The 23,470-nt window shown below is 42.5% G+C and overlaps 2 protein-coding genes across 6 annotated transcripts in view; both read right to left on the bottom strand.

Moving 5' to 3' along the window:
• Window positions 1-1,215: 1,215 nt before the first annotated feature.
• LOC308045800 (uncharacterized protein C5orf47) lies at window positions 1,216-7,116 on the bottom strand (the record flags this gene model as incomplete). The annotated part of the gene is made up of 5 exons (XM_080353309.1): window positions 1,216-1,271; window positions 1,641-1,690; window positions 4,163-4,265; window positions 5,725-5,813; window positions 6,843-7,116. 5 exons carry the CDS (start codon window positions 7,114-7,116, stop codon window positions 1,245-1,247), a joined length of 543 nt encoding a protein of 180 aa, XP_080209435.1. The 3' UTR covers window positions 1,216-1,244.
• A 4,822-nt stretch (window positions 7,117-11,938) lies between these two features.
• CPEB4 (cytoplasmic polyadenylation element binding protein 4) overlaps window positions 11,939-23,470 on the bottom strand; it is a 42,593-nt gene continuing 31,061 nt past the window's right edge. For 3 of the 5 annotated variants that reach the window (XM_080353009.1, XM_080353008.1, XM_080353010.1), the window contains exons 5-9: window positions 21,678-21,767; window positions 20,913-21,031; window positions 19,929-20,043; window positions 19,540-19,721; window positions 11,939-16,335 (exon numbers count right to left, since the gene is read on the bottom strand). In XM_080353009.1, the coding sequence (XP_080209135.1) occupies window positions 16,108-16,335; window positions 19,540-19,721; window positions 19,929-20,043; window positions 20,913-21,031; window positions 21,678-21,767 (734 nt within the window). In that variant the 3' untranslated portion in view covers window positions 11,939-16,107. The remainder of the gene's footprint in view (window positions 16,336-19,539; window positions 19,722-19,928; window positions 20,044-20,912; window positions 21,032-21,677; window positions 21,768-23,470) is intronic. The other 2 variants (XR_013922813.1, XM_080353011.1) reach the window with 2 other exon arrangements.

Here is a 23,470-nt window from a genome sequence, read left to right as displayed (position 1 = left end):
GGTAGACCTGTGGGAATACAGAGATCATCTCCCTTAGTACAAAGAAGAAAATTAAAATACATGTGACTCCAAACATATATTTTGAAAATACCAAAGAACTATGACATTTTTGCTCTGCCAGAAAAATGATCACATTTTGATTGAATACTTTGCTTTCTCACTTCCTTTTCCAAGCTGAAATGTCAACTATTTTAAGTAAAATCGGAATATTACTCAACCACAAATCCGAAGAGAGCCTTGATGCCAGAGCTGTCATCAAAAAGGCACATTCCAGTTATATACTTGCAGTTTTACTATGAAGAAAACAGAGATTAAACCCCTCCCAATGCTTTGCCGCTTAATGACACAATCACTAATGTGTTATTAAAGCCCAACACGCTGACATTCCAGTCATTATATCTGCAAACACTAAGACATTATGCAACAAGAAAACAATCCTTTTATTGAACCCAAGGACAGCTAATTGTGACAGGTGAATGTTTTATCTACAGAGATGAAATCCATATACATACTATTTTTATGCAGTCTGCATGTTCCATTTACACAATTTGATAGTTTGAAAGGGTTTAACAGTCAATCAAGAGTTGAAGTACAAAACTCCATAACAGAAGAAAATGATATTGTGTTATTGAAGGCAGCTAGATAAACAATCCCTTCTGATGATGATGATATCATTATGTGCTTCATGCTGAACAGTAAAGCAGAAAACATTCACCTGGTTTCATATTCAAAATACTCGTTGAGATTCATGTATAAATGGATGAACGAGCAGAAGGATAATTGGATATTATTTTAATATAATGAAGTCAAATTTGTTCAATCAGTAAGAAAACTAAGTATTTCTTTCTCTTTTATGTGGAGTTCAGCCTTACTGAATTTGTGTTTGTTTATGATTCTGACAAGCTACAGAAAATAGCTATAAATAGAGAGCCAACATTAAATGTGTATCTCTACTCTTTTGCAAGCAAACTGACACAATATTACGCTCATTAAAAAGCTTTTGAAAACTAATAGCTATGTGAAACACTAGATGTAAATGAAATGAAATGAAATTAATATCTCACAACTGAACTGTTTAAGCCACTGTAAGAAGAAACCTCTTAAACAGGAGCAGCACATACAGCAAACAGACAACAGAGAACCTGTGTTCACTGAAATCACTTGCGGACTTGCAAGCAGCTTCAGCAAGAACCAGATCAAAACAAAAACTTATGGTTTGGATTGAATCTTCCTTTATTCTCGTGCTATATCCAGCCAAAGAGGGACTCCTCCTAGAGAAAAAGAGAGGACAAAAGTGGAATCGTGCGTTCTCTTTAACATAAAGAAGTCAGATATCAAGTGTGATGAATAAAAACTCTATACAGAGTCTTCAGATTTTACTTTAGACCATCAAAGATTGATTTAGCTCGATAAAAAGGTACAAATCCACCTCTCTGGCTTGTAATGCATGCAGCCCTTCCTGCTGAAGACAGAGCTGTTGTGAAACCTTGATGAACATTCGAGCCCAATGTCAATAATAGCGACTTATACAACTGGTACTTACTAATAACATTAAACAAAATCACTGCATCTTTTTAATATGACACTTTGTTTATTTTAGCATTTAAGCTCGCTTGGCAATTTATGGTCTACATACATACCCTGTCCAGGCAGGACGCTTCATTCTGTGAACTTTGGTTCATATCATTGCCTGTAGGAGAATATTATGTGGAGGTACATCAGCATTTTCAGCCACACTGAAACTAATCTCATTGCAGCATTCCAAGGATTAAATAGGTAGCATTAGAATTCAAGCAGATTTTTGTTCTCTCAAGAAAACTATTTATAGAGACAATAAACTGCTGCATTAATTTTCTAGCTTTGTTAATCTAGTAAAAAAAAATTAATCTAGTTTATTCAGATTGTTGATACATATCTAAATGTCTGCTAGAATTATTCCATTTGCTTCTTGTTTAATGAAAAATTCAGATCAATAGGAAACTTATCTCCCTGATTTGATGTTGTGTAAAATCTGCTAATTAGAAGGAAAGTATTAGAATTGACGGTTTTCACCTAAATAGAGCTTAATAGTAGATTGTCAATTAAAGCTCTGGAAAAATGAGGTACAATTACAATTAAAAATAGAATAAGTGTTGGGAGATTGGGGGATGAGTGGGTTGTTTGGGTTGTTTTTTTAAGACACAGGAAATTATATATAATGTTCTCCCTCCAGATGCCAAAAAGAAATGAGTGCCTGAAAGGGGAACGGGCCAGGCCCATAAGGCCAAGCTTTGCAAAACAGCACATTGCTCCTCCACAACAAACAGAAAGGCACATTAGCAGCCATTATGTTGAGATGGTAAATCCACCCAGGACATCTTTTGCATCTGCAGAATTCTTGGGGTTTTTTTACAATAACTTGCAATTTTGGAGGCAGTCAGACATTCAAGACTTTTCCTTGTCTCTTGTTTTCCTCTTTCTTAAAAGCATGTAAATTGAAATCCTGGAAGGCTTATTTTTGTCTTCAGTGACTACTAAGTCCTAGATACACATTCCCAGCTGTGCGCAAAACCCGCTGCAATGATCGAAGCTGCAGGAGAAAGTCCGTGGGAGCTGCTCGATCAAACCCTTCGGATCAGGTGGAGAAACGCAATGTTACAGCAGCTTCTGCAACAGCTGGTACAGAGGAAAGAAACCCGTAAGGGACATTCATCCCTTGGTCCAATATCTGCTGGTGAGCAGGAGGGATGGGCTCAGAAGGAAGAATTCCCATGCTCAGCCCTGTGGAATTCTTATGTTTCACAGGTGCTCGCTTATACAGGCATGAGTCAGTTGCAAATAATTACTCTAATTGCCACAGACAAATGAGCAATAATATGGATGAACTATGCACCATACAGAGAAGTTGATGGTGTTTGAATTGATGGCAAAGATAAGAGGATAAGGCTTATCAGAGCCAGGAAACAGTTTCCCTATGAGGAGAGATTTAGTGGGCTGGAATTTCTCTGCCTGAGAAAGAGGGAACTAAATGGAAATAGGACAAAGATCAATGGAATCGTGATTGGTGTAAAGAATATGAATAGCACATAATTAATACTCGGCATCTCATAATACCAGAATTAATCAGGAATTGGCTTTAAAGCAAACAGAAGGATTGCTTTTCCACATCATGCAGAATGTATTGTTGCAGCATATTATGGAATTTCTTGTACGGTTCCAATAACATCCCCTGTAGGTCGCAGGGACATCCCTCGGGGAAGGCAGATTTCTGATTTGAACCAGCACTTCTTTGGTTCTCATGAAGAAAATTTTGGAGGGAGTACTTTTTCCTGTCATGTATGTGGAAATCGAATCAGCGTTTTACAGCATTTTACAAAAATAGGGTATGGGCAACAATCAGCATACATTTTTGTATATTAATATATCCTAACATGCCTACACATGGAAAACTTCCATCAACACAAACGTAAGTTGAGCAGAGCCGCTGCAGGTGAATATGCCATTTTTTAACTTGCCTGGTAACTCTTCATGGATTAGCATATTCTGTTTCCTAAAAGCTCATCAGCCTGTGAGGTCAGAAACCTCAATTACATCTATAAGCATACACTGTAGTATCTTAAATTGTGCGGCAACTACAATGTCTCTAATATAAGTTGTCTCGAAGCAGAGCACAAGTTTTAATTCCTGAGTCATTTTCCAGTAATGAAACAGCTGTAATTCAGGGCACAGTGTGAGAACATGTTTGACGGTTACATTAGATTGTGTTACCGTTGGGAGCATCTAATTTATTTATTCTCTGTATGAAACCAACTACTATTTTCCTATGTGAAAATATAAATTATTATTCATACAAGGACTGCCTTAGAGTGATCTGTGAATAATAGTTTAATTACGTATTTAACATGTTCGGAAAAATGTGCAGATATTTTGTGTTCGCGTCTTTAATATTAGAGTGCACCAAACACTTCTGCCATGCTTCTTCCAAATTAATATATATAAGATCCTCAATGAAACACAAAGGTTTTTCAAACCTGGCCAGAAGTGTCTAAAGTATGCAATTAATTCCATAATTTGTGAGCTGCAAAACCCAATTGAATGGACCTAAAACTTATGGATCTTAAGTCAAAGCACTTGCATTAATGATTTGTTTTCTCTGGTAAAACATTATTAGTTCACTACTTACCTTCTCTGTTAAGCTGACTGCAAGTCAAGAGTCGACTTCTGAACTTTTCATTTTCTTCAAGCATTTTTGAGATTACTTTCTGAACTTTAAGCCAGGCTTTGGACTGAAAGACAAAATTGAACTTCCTCAGTAAGCCATATACAAAGGTTGTATTAAAACATCTCCTATATAGTAGAACTTTGAATTCTCCAGGATTATGAAGTTCAGCTGGGTTTTGTTGAGGATGGGAAGGGGGAGATGTGGAGGAGAGATGTATATGTGGGATATGCTAGAAGAATCAACTCTATTTAAAAATAAAAACACATTAATTAGCCCAGAATTTTCTACTGTTTCTTGCCTAGAACTCTTGTTTATCCAGGACTTATGAAATGCCCTTTTAGAAAAGAATTACTTATGAAAACTCACATAGAGTCATTAAATTCTCTCCAAAGTAATCTAAAATGGGGGGAAAAATGAGAATGGTACAAGATCGCTTGCTTTTTTTCCAGGAGCAAACACTTTCCCATGTAATCCCTCAACAGCAGCATAATTCAGACCCATGGTCAGATTCTAGAATAGCAATGGCCTTGCCTATTTCATGTCAAATCCATATTAATCTGGTTTATAGATGTCGATGACCTTTATTTCAGAAGCATAAAACTCCATCCATACTTGGTCCATTTCAAACTGTGCCTTAAAAATATTACATTGGCATTGTTAACAAAGGCATTCAGAGACACACCTAACAAATATAAATGGCTGTTAACACGCTAATGTTATTACTTTTGCTGTACCCCATCCGTGAAACTAGTTTAAATCTAAAGATAATTCCTTTCTCATGGACATTTATTGCTAAAACATTACACATATTCCACCTTCTTTTTGAAGACTGTGTAATGTACTAGAAGAGCAATACTATAGTACGTTATTAGCTGTTCCTCTGAAGTCAGTAGTATTTTGCTGGTTTTAAATCAAGCATCTGTGACATTACTGTATTATAGTCTAGCTGATTACTTGTACTTCACACATATTACCAAGATCTCATAATGAGTTACTGTTTTAATAAATGTGCCTTTTAAAGTTTCAAGCGTTTATTGAACTACTGGGCAGGAACAGAAATACATTTGCGAAAGAGAAAGCAATTTGGTATTGCTACTACTATGGTGTTAATATCTCTGATTCTTGCCTTCCATTATTTGTAACCCGTGAGGTTTCTTTGCTTAAAACATAAGAGGAAGAGGAGCTGCAGAGCTTTTCTGAGCCGAGTTTCACGCACCAAGGTGTGCGGCACCCTGGCCCAAATCCAGCAAAGCAATTCAGTGCAGGCTCGAAGTCAACAGCTTGCTCTCATTTCTCAAGGTAAGCACACACTTAAGTGCTTTATTGAATGAGAGCCAGAATTTTAAAGCCTCCAGAGAGGGAAAATAATGCCATTTTTCTTTTCTCTAAGTAAAGTTTTTGGTAACAGACTACCAATTTGATCTCTTAATCGCCCTCATGCTCTTACATAGACATATACAGAACAAGCAGGAAGCAATTTTCTCAAATGCAAAGGCAGCTCATTCAGCTCCCACAATTTATACCTTTTGCTTCTTTCGTTTAATCACTTTATCAACATTTCTTGAAGGGAAGGGAAAGTCAAAGGTGTCAGCCTTAGCCTCTCGAAGGTCACCTAGAAACAGAGTTTAGAAAGCACATTCTGAGTGTTTACAATATATTGCTGAGGAAGCCGTAGATTCCTCATCTTCCAGAGGAATATCTATTTCTGGTCCCAGCGGGATACAGAATATCGGTTCTCACATCGTGCTATCATCTTGCTTATTTTCTCCATGATAAGTATGGGGCAAACTCCACAAAACACATTTAAAGCCTGTACAGCCACCAAAAATGAAGACAAGAGTTACCAATAGTCACAGGCTGCCCCCGAGCCACATGTTGGCATCGCTTAGATAATAATCCAGTAGAACTGGTGCTGTTAATTACAGACTAACACAACACTTCACTTTTTGTCATCTTTGCAAAAAAATGGCTTTTAGGAGGAGGAAAAAAAAATTAAGAAAGCAAAAATATCTCAAGAGCAACAAGCTGGTACAATTCAGAACCAGCCTGTCTGGGTCACCCATCACTTCCAGCTCACACCTCAGCTTCTTGTCCAGAAGCCACGTCACATTCCCCATTTTCACTCCATTTCATCCTGTGCAGCCACAAAGAAGGAAAATTAAGTGACATCTTCACGCTGTCCCAGCAAAAAGGCGGCCAGCAGCACAATGGCTGCCTGGTTAACCAGGGATCCCGTGAGAAGAGGCAGGAAGGACGCGGAGGTTGGGTGGATAACTGTTTTAATTTGGGCCTTACGGCTGCCACAGGAAGGGACAGGGACAGCTGCCCTAAGGTGGCCACCTCACCACACAGGATGGAGACGCTGCAGCTCAACAGTGTAAGAGTTTGGGGCAAAAATATTGAATTTTTCACTCATGTAAGTTTAACACCATGTTCAACCTCCTGCCTAAATACTCAGTCCAGCTGTATTGGGCACAACAATTTAAAAAACTGTGTCACATTCCCCGCTCCGTGTGCACGGTGACTGAGAGGGAAGATGGTATCACCACGCGCCGCAGGGAAACGCTTTCCCGCCAGAAAAGGGCCATGGCGGGGCAGCCCTGCGCTCTCCCATGCCCGGGCACACGGAGGTGACACGTACCGTGGTGGCGCCTGACAGGCTTCCCCACACCACAGCTCCCCGCTGCCTGTCCCCTGGCCCCGGGGCCGGCCTTGTCCCCTGGTGTGAGGGCGGCCATCTGTCCCCCGGCATCGCCAGGGGGGCTCGGCTGGGAAAGCGGGGGCCCAGCCCGGCCCGCCTCGTCCTCCCGGCAGCCCCCGCCATAGCGGATGATGGAGCCGCAGCGATGGGAGCCGAAGCTGTTGACATAGACGAGCGGCACGCGTAGACGCCTCTGCCCGCAGTTCGGCTCCATGTGCAACGGGGCCGGGCGCTGAGGGGACACAGGAGCCCGGGGGTCACAGCGCCTGCAGCCCCTTCCTCTGGGCAGGCATGGCGGGGGCCTGCAGAGCGCCCTTCCTGCCCCAGCCCAGCTGACTGACAGCGTCCCATTTTGGTGGGATGGGAGGAAAAAGGGAGAAATGATGGCTTTCTGAGCAGGAAGAAATGACTGGCTCAGCGCAGAATAGGAGCAGGGCTCGTACCATCCCAGTGTCTCTCTCTTGGCAGGAACCCGCTCCACAAGGTTGTTTTTGGCCAGCATTAGTTAGGGCTCAGCACAAAGTATACTGCCTCGAGCTATATATGAAAATATATTTCATGCGAGTTGTTGATAGAATCATAGAATCATGTCAGTTGGAAGAGACCCTCAGGATCATGAAGTCCAACCATAACCTCACTGCAGCACTAAACCATGGCCCTGAGAACCTCGTCTAAATGCCTTTTAAACCCCTCCAGGGATGGCGACTCCAGCACTGCCCTGGGCAGCCTGTTCCAATGCCCCACAGCCCTTTCCATGAAGAATCTTTTCCTGATATCCAATCTAAACCTCCCCTGGTGCAACTTGAGGCCATTTCCTCTTGTTCTGTCACTTGCTACTTGGGAGAAGAGACCAACCCCCTCCATGCTCCAACCTTCTTTCAGGCAGTTGCAGACAGTGATAAGTTCTCCCCTCAGCTCCTGTTCTCCAGCTGAACCCCCCAGGTCCCTCAGCCGCTCCCATCACACTTGTGCTCAGCCCCTCACCAGCTCCGCCACCTCTCTCTAGTACTTCAATGTTTTAAACGATTGCTCTAGCAGCACCAGCAACACGAGCGGCGCTGGCAAGCTGCCGCCCCTGCCAATGAAACTGCAAAGACCACGAAGCCAAGCGGAGTCTTTATCCCGGGATCCGGGGGTCCCCCCGGGCGCTGTCACCGTGTCCCCGCGGGGCAGGTGCTGTGCGCGCCGGCCCCACCAGGGGGCAGCGTCACCCGCCGAACGCGCCGCTGTCCCCATGTCCCCATGTCCCTGTGTCCCCGCCCTGCGAACACCGGGGGGGACAAAACCCACCGCCCGCTCCTGCCGGGACCCCGGGAGTTCCGGCTGTTTACACACTGTCAGGAAAAAAAACCAACCAAACAAACAAACAAAACAGGTGTTTTGGGCACACAGCTGGGAAAAAAGAGGAAAACCATTTCTATAAGCACAGCCTGTTTGTCAGTCATTTGGTGTTCGATTGGATATCAGGAAAAAATCATCCCTGGAAAGGGTTGTCAGGCATTGAACAGGCTGCACAGTGGGCAAACACTTCAGTTCCTCTGGTTTCATTTTTCCGCACAAATGTGCAAGTTGTTGGTATTTTTTTATGATGTCCTGTGTTTCCAAATCAGATATAGCAAAAGTTTACCAAATTTTAGGCTGCGGAGACTATGATATTAAACATTACTATTGCTGTTCTTGGGAATGTGCAGTCAGACCCTGCGTGAACACACAGATGAAGTTTAGTCCTACCTGTGATAAACTACCAGGCGTCTTGTGCCCTGGAAGAACTCTGGTTCAGCGCAGGATATAAACAGTGAAAATCACGAATTCACCCTCAGATTCAGTGGTAATGTAGGTCTTCCAAGAGCTCCTGTCCAAGCACAGAAAGCTCACGGTTTCGTGGCCTCTCTTCTGAAACCTGACGTGATCTCAGGCCAAAGTGCATCTGTAGGACCGTGTCATCACCAACACATCTGAGCACACACCAGACGGCCCCATTGAACTGCGGTATCAACACCACTCAATGTCCTCGAGCAGAACGGCCACTTTGTAATGGTACCAGGGTCTTTGCAGAACCATTCCAGACACTGAACTCACAGGATCCCAGAATGTCAGGGGTTGAAGGGCCCTGGAAAGCTCATCCAGTGCAATCCCCCAATGGAGCAGGAACACCCAGATGAGGTTACACAGGAAGGTGTCCAGGCGGGTTGGAATGTCTGCACAGGAGACTCCACAACCCCCTGGGCAGCCTGGGCCAGGCTCTGCCACCCTCACCCCCAACAAGTTTCTTCTCAAATTTAAGTGGAACCTCTTGTGTTCCAATTTGAACCCATTACCCCTTGTCGAGTTCTGTAACACGTTCAGAGCGCCGATCCAACCCCCACTTCAGCTTCTATGACTGGAAAGACAGCTGCACGTATATTCTTATCCCACAGGCTGTTTTTCAAACTGACAGCCTGAATCAGCTTGTTTTACACAGAGGAAGAGATGTCGGTGTTTTTTCCTCATCTGTCCTTTCTGGGGCTGTTCCTTGTCTCAGATTTCCTGCAGTTCGGGCTGCGGCTGGACCGGCTTTCACAGCGCTGAATAAACCACAGCTGGAAATCGGGACGGACAGGAGAAATTGTCCAACAATAACTGGACAGCTAAGAGACTCTCTTTAAAATATACCTTACCCTTTAAATCTGTGCTAGATGGGTTATATCCACCTCCGCCCAAACAGTTTCTCCACTGGTGTGGAATGTCGCAGCTCATTTAGCCAAAGCAGCACCCAAGAGAAAGCTGGTGGCTGAGAGAGCTCCATGAGTTTGCATTGAAAGAAAATAGCTGAGATTCATGTACTGTGGAAATCATGAAATTCCACCCAGCGGGCACATCCCCATCTTCTGGAGCCTGCCTGTAGCGTTTAGTTATAGTTTCAGGACAAACTGAAACCCAAAAGGGATTCGTTATATCATCTTTCCTAGAAAGTTACTTCTCAGCAGTTCAGAATGAGCCAAGGCCACCACCATCAATGATTATTTTTAGTTGTGAACACTCCAGACTTTTGGCATTTCACCTTGTCGAGCTGATTTTTTTAGCCTTTGCTTATGTAAGAAAATTTCATTTATTAAACATTGAAAGTATTTCACAACCTTCAGGTACGAAATTTTTGAATGAATATACAAGTCCCACACTGTAAATCAGACACTATGAACTGATAAACGCCTCTAAGCTTACAGCATTTTGGATTTAAATCAGGAAGGGAGTGCCTTGTTCCGGAGGGACATCACTAATCCCACCACTATGGCACAGAATCACTTGGGCTGGAAAAGACCTTGGAGATCACTGAGTGCAACCATTAACCACCGGGAGACTCAGACCACCAAACTCCAGGACCTAATTTCACATCTATCACCCTTATTAAAACCATTATCAGATAAACCACTGGTAAGCACATGCTTCCTAAAATGCCATTTGCACTTGAGAACAATGTCAAGAACTTGTTATTCCATTGGGAGCGGCTGAACTGTGACGATTTCTAACAAGACCAAGGCAGAGACCAGAGAGATAATGTCCCGTACCAGCCGAGCCCCGTGCTCAGCGCCGGGCAGTCCCGTCCGCTGCGGTTCCACCAGCACAAACAATCAATTCGCTGCGCAGACAATGCACCTCCAGCCTCTGCATTTTTGATCCAGAGCGTGCCAGCATTTTCTGTTTATTTTTAAATAGCCATTTTAAGGGATCGGAAGATTACGCGTGGAGTCACCAGCGAAACTTTTCATTCTTATGGAAAAGTATTTTCTAAAGGCATTGGCTCCTAAGCGCGCATCATCTGAAGCCAGTGGGAATTGAAGTGATTAGCATCTTGCAGAACTAATCCCATTACGGCTCAATTCTGCAACATCTGCATTTCCTGAAGCACCCGCAGAAAAGAACGCTACTCGACATCTATTTAACACGTGCAGCACGGTTCCTTAGCTGATTGCATGAGAGATTAGCGGCTCAGACACCAACACAAAGTGCTGCTCAGGGCAGCGGGACCAAGTCGGCTCCTGCTCCGGGACTCTTTTGGGCAGCAGTTCATTCTCACAAGGTGCACGGGCATGTTCCAACTCACAATTCCAGAGCGACTCCCAGACCAATCAGAATTACACTTCACTGGAGCGTAACAAACACTGCGGTTTGTAACAAAGCAAGAAACCCAAGGAAGTTTGGGGAATTCCTTGTAACTGAGGATGCAGAACTCTTGAATCCTTTACGCAGGATTCCTGTTGAATAGGAGGTCATAAGGGCAGCTCATAAGGCTGTTAACACTCCACAAGACACTGCAAGTTTAGATATTTTAAACACTACCAAGCTCTTTAAAATGCCAGACCTTTTCCTTCAATCAGATCACATCCCTGCAACAATTACAAAAGAATTGTCTGTCCCACCTTGTTGGGATCTACCCCATCCCCAGGCTGGTGATCCCTTTGCCCCAGCTGCACATGGTGCGTTACCCATCTCAGTGGTGTTGTCACCCACCTGCCCAACTGACTCCATTTTCACCTTTGTCCCTATGAATTAGCAGCAGAGAGTATCAAGTAGAGCCAAGTGATCCAGCCACAGTCCTTTGGCCGGGTCGATACACATAAGGCTGAGCAAAAGTAGAACCGGCAGCGCTGAAGCTGCTGAAAGGCTTTTCCAAAGCTACACGCGACTTCTAACGAATACTCAACAAGCACCAGATTCACAAAATTAAGGAGCTGGCATTCAACGTGCTCTGAAGACAAGAGCTGGACGCGAGCAGTGAAAGGGTTCATCTTAAAGCCTGATTTAAAGAGCAGCTCTACGGTCCTCCGGACATCACCCTTCCCGTTTCTGCAGCATCGCGCGCTGATTTGGCACCAATTGAACGCAGCGTTCAGGGCACTCAACAGCCCTCAGGTGGTTACGACCCTCCCTGCACTCCCTGCAAAACCATCCTTGGTGCTGGGACCAGAACGGGGCTGCAGGACCAGGACCAGAACGGGGCTGCAGGATCGGGCCCGAGCCTACAGGAAGCTTAAAGAAAAACAGGTTAAGAAGAAACATTGAGTTAAAAGTTTTATTCATTCAACATCTCACATTACAAATATTTAAAAATTATATGCATACTGGTATAAATAGTCATTTGCAAACTATTTAATAACATTAATTTCCACTAGCACTTCAACAAATGAACTCTTTAAAAAAAGTAACTTGTGTTATATAACTTAAGAGTAGAACATACAAAAATATGAACTTAAACGTGAAAATGACTTTAATAAAAAATGAATTACCCTTATTTAAAATGCTATAATAAATACTACAACCTCCCCATACACAGTAAAAACTATATGGAAATGCAGCCAAGTAGTACAATTAACTGACATACTTAAATAACTCTTCCTTCTGATAATATGAGCAATACATCGGGGGAAAAACATATTAGGGATTAGTAAAAACTAGACACCCACTTGCTAAAAGTTTCACTTCCAAAAAATATAACAAAAAAATCTGATGAAAATTATAAAAACTAATTATACTTTAAAATTTTAAAATATAAAAAATAAAACAGTTGAATACAATATTGTCCCAATTCTTACAATGCTATCACAGTAGCTTTAAAATAAGATAATAAAATAAAGCAAATGACCCAAACCTTTTATTCCATTTTTTTTTAAAAATAATCTCAAATTTACATTAGTAGAAAGATTGATTTCTGATTCTTTTCTTTAGAAACACCAGCAAGAAAGAGGATTTACTAGAACAGTAGAAAATGACATTTTTAAATGTCTTCAATTAAAAACAAAGAATTACACTGCAAAGATCTTCCAGAAGTCTGAAATAGGTATTGCACATAACTTGAAGTTAACTTGCCACAATTCATCACATTCAAGTTTTAAATCACCTTTTAACAGAAGGTTTTAATTCTTCAACAACAAAAGGGGTGAATTATCAAGTCTTTCCAACAGCATCCTTAGAAAACGCTCAATTCACTCACTGCAAGTTCTCAATTTGCGTTCTGCAGAGCTCTGTGTATGGAGAAGTTCAAACTCTACCAAAAGCACGGGGCGGTGGGGCTCCTCTACATAGAAAATAATCAGAAACACCTTATTTTACATTGCGAAAGGAACCATGTAATTACTCTGTAACTACACTGTAAGTACACGGCCGGTGCCATGCGAGTGGGAGGAAAACTACATGCGCGTTCTGAACCCCGTTGCAAACCCAAGTGAAACCCCCCGGGGCCGGCGAGCGAGGACGCGGCGGTGCCGGCGGGGGCTCCACGGTCACCCCGGCTCCCAATCCCGTGGAACCACTATTGAAGTATACGGAGTAACGTCTAGAATTGTTTATGCCCTGTAAATCCAAGTGTAACCAAATAATCTGTAAACACGCTTGTCACACAATCACAAAGTGAATATTAGTAGAATAACGATTTCTTACATTAGTCATGCATACTAACATTACACGCCCGCCGCCCGGCAGGCTCTCTTTGACTCTTTAAATAGAATTTAAAAGAGCAGACAACGTTTCTGCATCAAACACCTAACATCAATTTTGTATTAATATTAAAAATGGCTAAACATTCACCAAAAACGTCTGCGTTTTGTGTTATCGTTTTTAAAAACTCAGTAAGAAGCGGTAGACAATTTCGATGTTTCTTTACCTGTAAATTTCTACACTCTATTGATGCGTTTAAATTTCATGGGCCTAAAGACAGCGTCGTTTGTCACTTTCATGCTTTTCTTCTTTAATTCTCAACTTTACATATACTATTTCTTAAATTATATGTACACCAAATACCTGGTGCTGGGCTAAGATGTTTAAGCAACATGCTTTCTTTTCTCTGCAGATTCTAAAATAGCATTGCCAGTGCACAACATCCATAATTCAAAATGTATGCAGAGCACTGAAATGTATAAAAAGCAGAATATAAGAAAATAAAATTTATTAAAATTATTTATATTAAAAAATGAAGTATATGAAGATCTCTCAGTAATAAAAGTACAAAAAGCTACTCTTTGCAATATGAAAAATTGAGGTATTGCATAAAGAGATATCCCGTCAGTGAAAAGTGTGCCTAAAAATGCTCACTGTTGGAAAAACAAGATATACAAAAGTAGTGCATAACAAATATACATTATGTGCATGACAAAATAAGTTAGCTACAAAAACACTGTACCGAAATTCAGCAGGTCATGTACAAAGGGAAAATTATTATTCAAAGCTAGTTCTCAAACAGTGTTATTTCTTGTCATGTGAACCCATCTCACCTGTTCACCGGGTAGGATCGGCACAATCACACCCCAAGCCACCAACAAGCGTTAAATAACTAAAGGAACATTCCGACTAGAATTATGTACTTCAGAGAAAAAAAAGTCCCTGACAATCTACACAAGAGCACTCTGCATTTGCATTACTGTTGTCAATATTTTCAGGGATTTCAGTAAAAGCAGCTCTCCCTTTCTATACTTGACTAGTAGACAGCAAATGTCTCCATTTTGACCTTTGGAACTTTAAGGTATAGTTCATTAAAGCCTGTATTGAAAATCAAAACTGCTTCTCATACAGATAATAAGGTGGGAAGGGGACGAGGGGCCGCCCGAGGCTGTTGGGGGGCAGGAGATTCCCAAGCAGGTCCGAGGCAAGTCTTTGGTTTGAGATCCGGGCTGCGAGCGCGGTTCGGAACATTGCCACTGAACGGGGGCGTTTGGACACTGCTGAACGAGCGCCGGAGCAGCGGGCCGGGGCGTTCGGTGGAGAGGAAGCAACACCGCGTTCAGAACGACTCCTTCAGTCAACTATTTCCAACTAAAGCCCTGCACCCGGCTCTGCTCTGTCGCTCCGTTAACATGCGCTGCGTTAATGCTTCTCAAGGTAGAACGTATGGATAGTAAAGCAGGCATTAACCTAGCACTGTTGGCACTTCAAATACCTGTGTTTATCTCCCCGTTTTAAGTTCTGAAGAGGTGGATTCTTAGCTGGGATCCTTTCTACAGGAAGAGTACGAAAGGCATAAGCGCTTGCACAAATTCAGAAAACAGTGCAAAACAAGATGTGGAAATTACTCCGGCTCATGCCTTCTCTTACAACTAAATTTCGAGGGTATTTAGCACTAACTTTGCATCCAAGATGGGAAAGAAACAAGCAGCCAATTTTAGGTTGTGTGACACAATGGAATATCAAAACTTGAGTAAAAATCAGCGATATCCTTGAGGTATCTTTAGGTTTTCTACGTCAAAATGGAGAGCAAAGGCTGGCCCCTGATGAATGTTAGTATATTAGGATATAGAGTTATATATAGCCATCAAAAATAAAATCTATATATTTATCCTTCAAGAGAGGAAATGCCAGTGAACTAGTTGTCATTACTCTAGCTTTGGTAGGATTTCTAGGGCTGTAATCACACAATTGATTTCTTTTAAAGAAAAAAAACAACTGCACTCCCCCCTCAGTAGTAGCTTTACTCAACTTTTACATTCAGCAATTCTTAAAATGTTATCACTTTGATGAAAATATAGTAAGCTCTGCCTATCTCATCAGTAATTTGGGTGTGAGTGGTAGTCACAGGCACGGTCAGGTACACACCGAGCTAAAACTTCAGCCTCAAAACCCTTAACAGATTCTTAAAAAAGAGATCGTTATTATAAAGCTGCTTCAACTTTGCTCATGCATTTTTGTTGCTTTAAACATGCTCTTTCCTGGTGGTAAGTAAATGCTAACTTCATCTGTCGCTGCAAAAATCCAAAGGCAAAACAAAAAGAGAGGCAAAACCAGGCTTCCGTGGGGGAAAAGTGTCAGAACAGACTGATAGTGTTATTGTTACACAGTTATTTTAATAAAAGTATTCTTACGTTCTTTATTAACAATAATTTAATTAAAAACCCAAAATACTCTATTGTTTCAATTCTCTTTTCTTAATATTTTTTTCTCTCCTCTAAGAAAATGTTGCATGAAATTAAGTGTTCTCTCGGTAGGAAAGACAAGAGAATGCAACTCGCAACGTGTTATCGATACGAAAAGGAGTTCCCAATACAGTTTTCAATGACAAGATTCTACAAAATACCCATATTATAGGTCGTTCTTTCATTATACTATTGTTAAATTACAGACTACTACAAAAGGACATGCTATCTCGAGTAAGAGAAAAGGTGGGGCGGGGTAGGGACAATCAGGATAACAGAAGAGTGCACTTAATTGGAGTTTGCCTGCGTCTGAGCACTGCAGCGATCCATTAGTTCCAGCGGAATGAAATATGTCTCGGGCGATCTCCTCCCTCCTTCACCAGGGGCTTGTGGAATTCCCTGCCGGCGCGCGAGTGGATAGCAGCCCAGCAATATTCACAGTAATACTGCAGACAGGTAACGTTAGCACAGAAAAACGGAGCGAACTTTCCACCGCAACGGGCCCCCTGACATTCGTCACAAAGCTGATCGTCCAGGACATATGGCTTAACTTCCACCTGCAGTCAGAAAACGAGAAGGAAGTTGACAGCTCTTGATAACAAGGTAGATAATGACAATTCCACGCTATTTACTATGTTCTACCATGATTGTAGTCAGGGAGCATCACACTCAAGAATCTTCCCCCTCGTTACACATGACCATCGCCGTTAAACGTCTGAAACTAAAGGCACTTGAGACCAATCCTGCCCCCGCTGTCCCCCCTGAGCCTCAAAACCCCCCAGAAACCAACGCTGACCATCAGCATCACATGTGTTGATGCTGATTTACAGAAAGGACCCACCAACCTGTTGTTACAGATGCGATACACAGATTCACACCAAAACCCTGGAGAATTCTCGGGGTTTATTTTCAAGTATGGTGACGCTCAATTAACCTCCTACCTTTCCAAGTAGGAACGTCAACTGTTTACACAACAGTGTAACTGTGGGTGAAATATGCATGTGGTCTGCAAATTTCTATGGCTGAATTTCCACCTTTCTAATATTTCATTTATCATCTTAATAAACAGCATGTTTTCGTTTTCTTTTTCTATGGCTTAGTGCTCTCAGTAAAAGGAAACCTACCTCACCCTGTTGGGATCAAATGAGAAGCTTAAAATGGGACTGACGACCACCTACACCATTGGCATTAAGGCCCAGATGACACGCAGTAATTCAGTAAAGCAAACGAGAAAGGAGGAGAAACGTTTCTCCAAGTTCTTCGCTGATAATGACTCAAAGGAACTTACCAGCTGGTGCTCCCAGGATACATCGATCCTGCAACATCTGCAGGCTACTAGCTTTTAATTGAGGTTTTTGCACCCCAAAACCAAACTCGCTGCACTGCGGGGTACAAAACCCAATTCCGGAGCACGTTGTCGGGGACGGCAAGGTAAACTTGGCCGTTGGCAGCACCCAAGTTGGCTACAGCACAGCTCGTTCAGACATGCCCCAAAAGGCTCAGTTTCACCTCAAAAACACTGGTCACCTCCACCCCCGTTCCTCTGCTCCGTACAACTGCGAAAGGCCTGTGTGATATATCACACAAACCTTCACGTTGAAATAAGTCTAGTTACAAGTTCCTGCTCTAGAAGTGTTTGTGAGGGTTCTCTAAAGCTTATTTAATTAGGTGTTTTCACAAACATTTCCAAATATCCAGCGTCTCTGCCATTAACCTGTTATCTCTGCATCTGCCCCGGGGATGCTCACAAACCGCCGGGGGAACCCAGCTCATTCCAACCAGGACATTCATGAGTTCACATGTTAAACTCACCGAATTCCATCACAGTCCAGACAGGGCACTGCACTAGTTTGATGCCATTTTGCTCACAAATTTCATCACTTGGAGACAGTACAGCAGCCTTGGTTTCTCTCATCTTCCATTGCTAGAATTGCATTTCTCAAATGCCAATTCAGAAGTAGGAATTTGTAAAAGGCCCGAGGCAGGCAAATATTCCTAATACCATGTTCTCCCTTCATCACCTAGTTTGCCCTGTCATTTGAGGTTGGGTATTCATTGACGAGTGTTGTTCTCTACAAGTGCTGAGAGGAGAACCCACAAATATGCCATGCAGGCCTCCACAACGTGGCAATTCTGCTGCTTTATTACGTCTATATTCAGACCCCACACCACAGGTAATTACACCTCTGCTTGCTTTAGCCTGTTACCGTGGCCCTGGTTTTTGTGCAAGTTTAAAACCCACAGATATTAGTCAGAGTCCTCAGCACATGTATTCAGTGTGCGCCAAAGTGCGTGCACCAAATAAAGCTTGTGATTTGTACTTGTGCTGGGTGTCCCGAGTTCAGAAAAGGAGCTGAGGTGACAGCAGCTTCCCCAGGTGAGCGTGGGGCGGCAGCACTGGCAGCAGCTCCACGGTGCTGGGTGCCGCAGGCCGCTGAGCGCTTCATGGATTATCTCCCCAAAGGGCGCAGCCCTTGGCAGCACCTCCTGGGCTAATTTGACAGGAAATCCCTTCTTGTTCCTCATTTTTATTTGTATAGAAGAACCAAACTTCATTAGAAAAATATATTAATAAACAGCAGCGTATTAGTAACAGTAGCACTGCCACCGCTGCACTTTCGTAACTCTCACGCCGCCAACCCCTCTTGTACTGAATCCCCTGAGCACTCACCTCTCCACGTTTCTTCTGAACGACACGCAAAATGGGGAAATGAGGAGGCGAGAAGGAAGGGGAAATAGATTGCAAAACCGTTGCTAGAGTTCACAAATACTTACTTAAATTTGTAGTCCCACCAGCTTCAATGGACCTATTCACCCAAGTGTCTGCTTATGCAAGCACAAGTTGCACAAGGGAGGCCCAAATTATTTGTTCAAAGCCGTACGGAACTTATTCCAGAGCCAAGATTAGAACAAAGACATTCCAGTTCGCAGGCCCACAGTCAAATTGTTGTTACAATTCTTCTACCCAAGCTTTATAGCCAAAGCAGAAGTGGAATGATAATCAGCTAATCAGCCACGTTTGGGGGGTTTCCTCTGTAGTAATTACAAAATTAACATCAATAACAACAGTCACGTAAGAAAAATCCAGAGCCAAAGCGCGAGTTAGACAAGATGGTAGATGTAAGGATCCAAGTTTCTCAAAATTGTGGCCCAAAGATCACAATTCAAACTGCAGATCCATTTGGTATATTCCCTTAATTTACAATAATAAAGGAAAAAGAATAACCAGACACAGCCTTTACGTAAGCTGTGGAGGATGACTGCGGGCTGTAACGCACGCTAACAAGGTTACAACGCATGACTGCGATGCTCTTTAGGGACGCTCAGTACACCATGTGTAACAGGAGGGCCACATTCTGCCCCCTGTGTCCAAAGAGGCAGAACAGGAGCAGGAACTGCTCCGTCCTCGGCAGACACCTCCGTCCCCGACCTTATCACACACTGCAAGCGCAAATACTTGCAGTGGGAGGATATGACGAGTGCAATATTCTTACAAAAGGGCAAGGCAGCTGACACGCTTCCCATTATGCAAAGCAATTTGAGAAAGTCTGCTTCACAGTTGCCTCCCACGTTCCAGAAGCAGCAGCTCTGTACCACTCCTGCATTTTTATTCTGTGTCGTATCCGAGTGGCACAATCCAGCCCTAAATATGCAATTAATCTGATACAACACTTACGGTCTGCACAATGGCACACGTTTACATGGAAAAGCATTTCCAGCGAAAGCACTGAACAAAAATAGAAGGCGTGTAAAGACCTTACCCGTTTATCTATCTCTCCGTGCTGCAGCTGAACAAAGCGAGCGCTGATAGCAGCTATGTAACTCTGTTGATTAGAAAACGCAACCCGCCCAGCTCCTTTTGGGTACTTCAGCTCGGGGTCCGTGTCGATTCCAGCGTAGCACACCCCTCCGTACAGCCGATCCATTATCATCGCCAGCTCCACTAAACCAGAAAGGAAAGAGAAACGGTGGTGTAAACTTGGTAATTTGTGCTAAAAGCATCCAATGAAACAGTACGTTTGTATTCATGGCCCCCGCTACGAGTGTTGACAACACTTTGCACTTCTCTTGCTGAAATAACTTGTCACCCCCATTGCTTCCCAAACCAGAGTGCGTGTCCGACGCGCCCAGCGCTGCGCACACACTGTACCTGCTCGTAAGGGCCGAGGAACACCGCCAACAAAAATGGTTTTTCGTGGGTCAAGAGGTTGTGAACCATCCATAACAAAATCACTATCGCTGAGGTTCCAAGGCCGGATCTGAACCTAGGGACAAAAAGCCTTTTTTTTAACCATTCACAATTCAAAATATCTCAGAAATACAAATGAAAACAGTATCTGACAAAGAACAAAACCTCTTAAACGGCTGTACCTTCTACATTAGTTTTCTAGCCTTTCAGCAATAATTTCTCAAAATGAAATAGTAACAAGCTCTGTTAAGACACACCACTTGATCAGAATAAATTTCACCACTTCCGTGTTACCCAAATTTCTGGGAACAAACTCCCCCTCTGCTTACACGTTTTCTTAATCAGGACTGGGCCGTGCAGTACGAACCACACTGGTGCAGACAGATCTGAGCCACTCGTGTTGTTCCAGCCATGTGTGAGCGCTAGACCGGTGTTATCTCCGTGCAACAGGCTCCAGCGCACAAAGTTGTGTGTTTATTTACCATGCAGAACTACCTGCTTTGTATTTGCCTACAGCTGGCCAATTGTGAAATACAGATACATGGGAGAAGTCTCTCCAACAATTAACAGACTTGCATCAGCCCCAAAACCATTTGTACTCATAATTTACAGTCCGATGCCACGTTATGGGTAGCAACACTCAGACAGTATGAATTCTACAGTTTAATCAACAATAAGCATAAAATACCTGTCTGGAAATATCCTTATTACATCAGTAATGATGACGTTTAGCAATCCTTTTTCTAACAAAAATACTAATTGTAACTAGAGTAAAAAACTTCATAAGGTCCAATTTAAAAGTATGTTGGTCTTCTCTTTGAGAACTTAAGTTGACACCTTAAAGAAATTTAAACGTTAGCACTCTGAAGCAGAAAAAAAGCATCTGAAGAGAACAATTTCTGGTTATCGTGAAGGAATTGTGCAGGTCCTGATAATTCTACTTACTGGTTTGTCCTTGATAGTGGGGCTGGAAACACAAAGATAGAGCTTTCCATCTTCTTCAATACATGCATCAATCAGTGCCTGCACGGAGCTTTCATCTTGGAACAGCAAAAACGCATATCCTGCAAAGGCAAAACCAAACATAGAATTTCTTTTGTCTATGTGCCCGTAGGATAATAATTCAAGGCAGAATTATGCTCGGCACCGTGTATCACGCTTACATACAGCGACGGACAAACTTTAAGATGCTCTTGCACATTTGCGCCAGGAAAGGTTTGGACTGGATATTAGGAAACATTTCTTCCTGGAAAGGGCTGTGGGGCATTGGAACAGGCTGCCCAGGGCAGTGCTAGAGTCACCATCTCTGGAGGGTTTAAAGGGTGTTCAGATGGGGTTCTCAGGGACATGGTTAGTGCCAGAGTTAGGCTGTTAATATAAGGTATAAATCCTTCCCAGACTCTGAGGAAGGCATTTAGTCCCTTTAAAAACAACCTTGACTCTTCTGACTATTATTACAAAAATGAGGAACAACGGGGGAGAAAAAAGAAAATGGAATAAAGTAAAACCAGAAGTGAAGGAAGAATTCTTCCAGTGCAGAATAATTGCAAAGTCACATTCTAAACTCCAGCAGATTATAGCAATCCCAAAGATTCTATTTTTCTCCCCCAAAACACTGGGTCACTGTCACAATAATCTTGTCTAACGTTGAGTCTTATCAAGAAAAATGATTCTAAAATGCTCTTATGTTATTGGTTACCAGATATTTACCTTTAGGAGGAAAATAAGATTTGCTCTCTGCCTTGTGTGGCCAGTCCACAATCAAAGGCCCAAAGCGCCGGAAACTAGCAGTGATCTCATCTGGAAAGAGAGGGGGGAAAAGGCACCAATTGAAATGAAAATACATCGAATTTGAAAGACAATTTGAAGAGCACTGACTTCAGGTAGCTTTCTCCTATAACTAAACATCCTGTGACCCTAAAGGTTCAGCAGCTCATAGCAATGTTTACCAGCTGATTAGGAATATTTGTAAGTGAGAATATGCACTAAAAAACAAGACAGATCAAAGATGAAGCTTTTCTTCCTACAGATTATTATAAAGGAAGGATCATAACCCAGTAAACTGCAGAAACGGAATCATTGCATCTCTCCAGCTATCATAACACAGCTACAACTATTCCCTCACAAAGACTTTAAAGACAATTTCCTGACGTGCTTGTAAGCAGTCAGCTCTGCCAATGTTCCTTATATCTGCAGAAAGACTAGAGGGACTCTGCACATCACACGCCAGTGCCACGTGTGCCAAGACCATCTGAGCTTGACCTCAAAGTAACATAAACTTGCAGGCCATAGCTATGGAATTTCAGAGAGATGGCAAGAATATATTACTGTATCAAGAAGCAATTCTTGCATCCATTTCAATTTATAAACCAAGGAAAACAATACTTACTACAGATCCACCTTAACATATATCTCTGCTAAGCACTTAACACAAATTTAATGTTAAAGCACATACATAAAATGCTTCTAACAACTGGATGAGAAAAACCTGAAAAATTCAGCTGTGATGTAGATTTTAAACGGTATATTCATCCTCATCCACACTTGTGCATTTAACAGGAAGCAAGTCTCAAAAATTCAAGCTACCCTCCTAGCACAGGTTTAAGGAAAGTCCTATTCTTTAGTAGCAAAGGCACACAAAGCCCAAACTATCCATGTGCTCATCTGCTTTTAAAAAACAGAGGCGATGAAGTTAAAAACACAACTCCAACCACAATGACAGACTGTAAGATCATTTTTCTTCTCGGAAACATCATGTTATAATTGACCTTAATGAAGTAGCTCCTACATTTGACGTGACGGTGGGGTTGTCAGGTCCCAGCAGCACACTCTGCACCGCCTGCCAGTTACTCTCCCTGACACAAGAACTGGGCATTCAAATGATTGCGTGGTGAAGAAAAAGCAGCTTGTCAGGTTCAGGGTTGCTGTAGTTCTTTTAAGCACTATCTCACCACGCTCAGACAGAACACAGAACTACGCTGCCATGAAGCTTCACAACACTTGTGCATTATATATATATATATATATATAAAACTTATTTTTTTAATAACAACCGCAGTATTCTGTCACCTTTGTCCGTATGATGGACCCAACACAAACTCCCAGTTCCTCACCGTACACAGCTGCCTCTGCACAGATTCAATCCTGAGTCCTCACCACTCACGTCAGAAGCCACCACAGGACACGATCACTGCTCAACACAACACCTGAGAACTACACATCAGCATCCAAATAAAGAGCTATGACTTACTATGCTATAGTATAAAACTACTAGCAATTCTTTTCCTACTAAGGGCTTCTGGTGCCTATAACATGATTGCAATGTATATATGAATTTTACCAGGTGATGTTTACTTCTTTATTGTTGCGCCACTACCCCTTTTTAGTAATTTTTATACTGTGAAAGTCAGTTAAATGTGTAGTAACGTACAATCTTGTTCTTCAATGGCAGAGCAATGCTATAGCCTCAACTAGTTTGAATTATCTCGCATTACATATTTACG

This window comes from Nesoenas mayeri (assembly GCF_963082525.1).
Source record: "Nesoenas mayeri genome assembly, chromosome: 14".
NCBI lineage: Eukaryota > Metazoa > Chordata > Aves > Columbiformes > Columbidae > Nesoenas > Nesoenas mayeri.
This window is presented reverse-complemented; position numbering and strand designations above follow the sequence as displayed.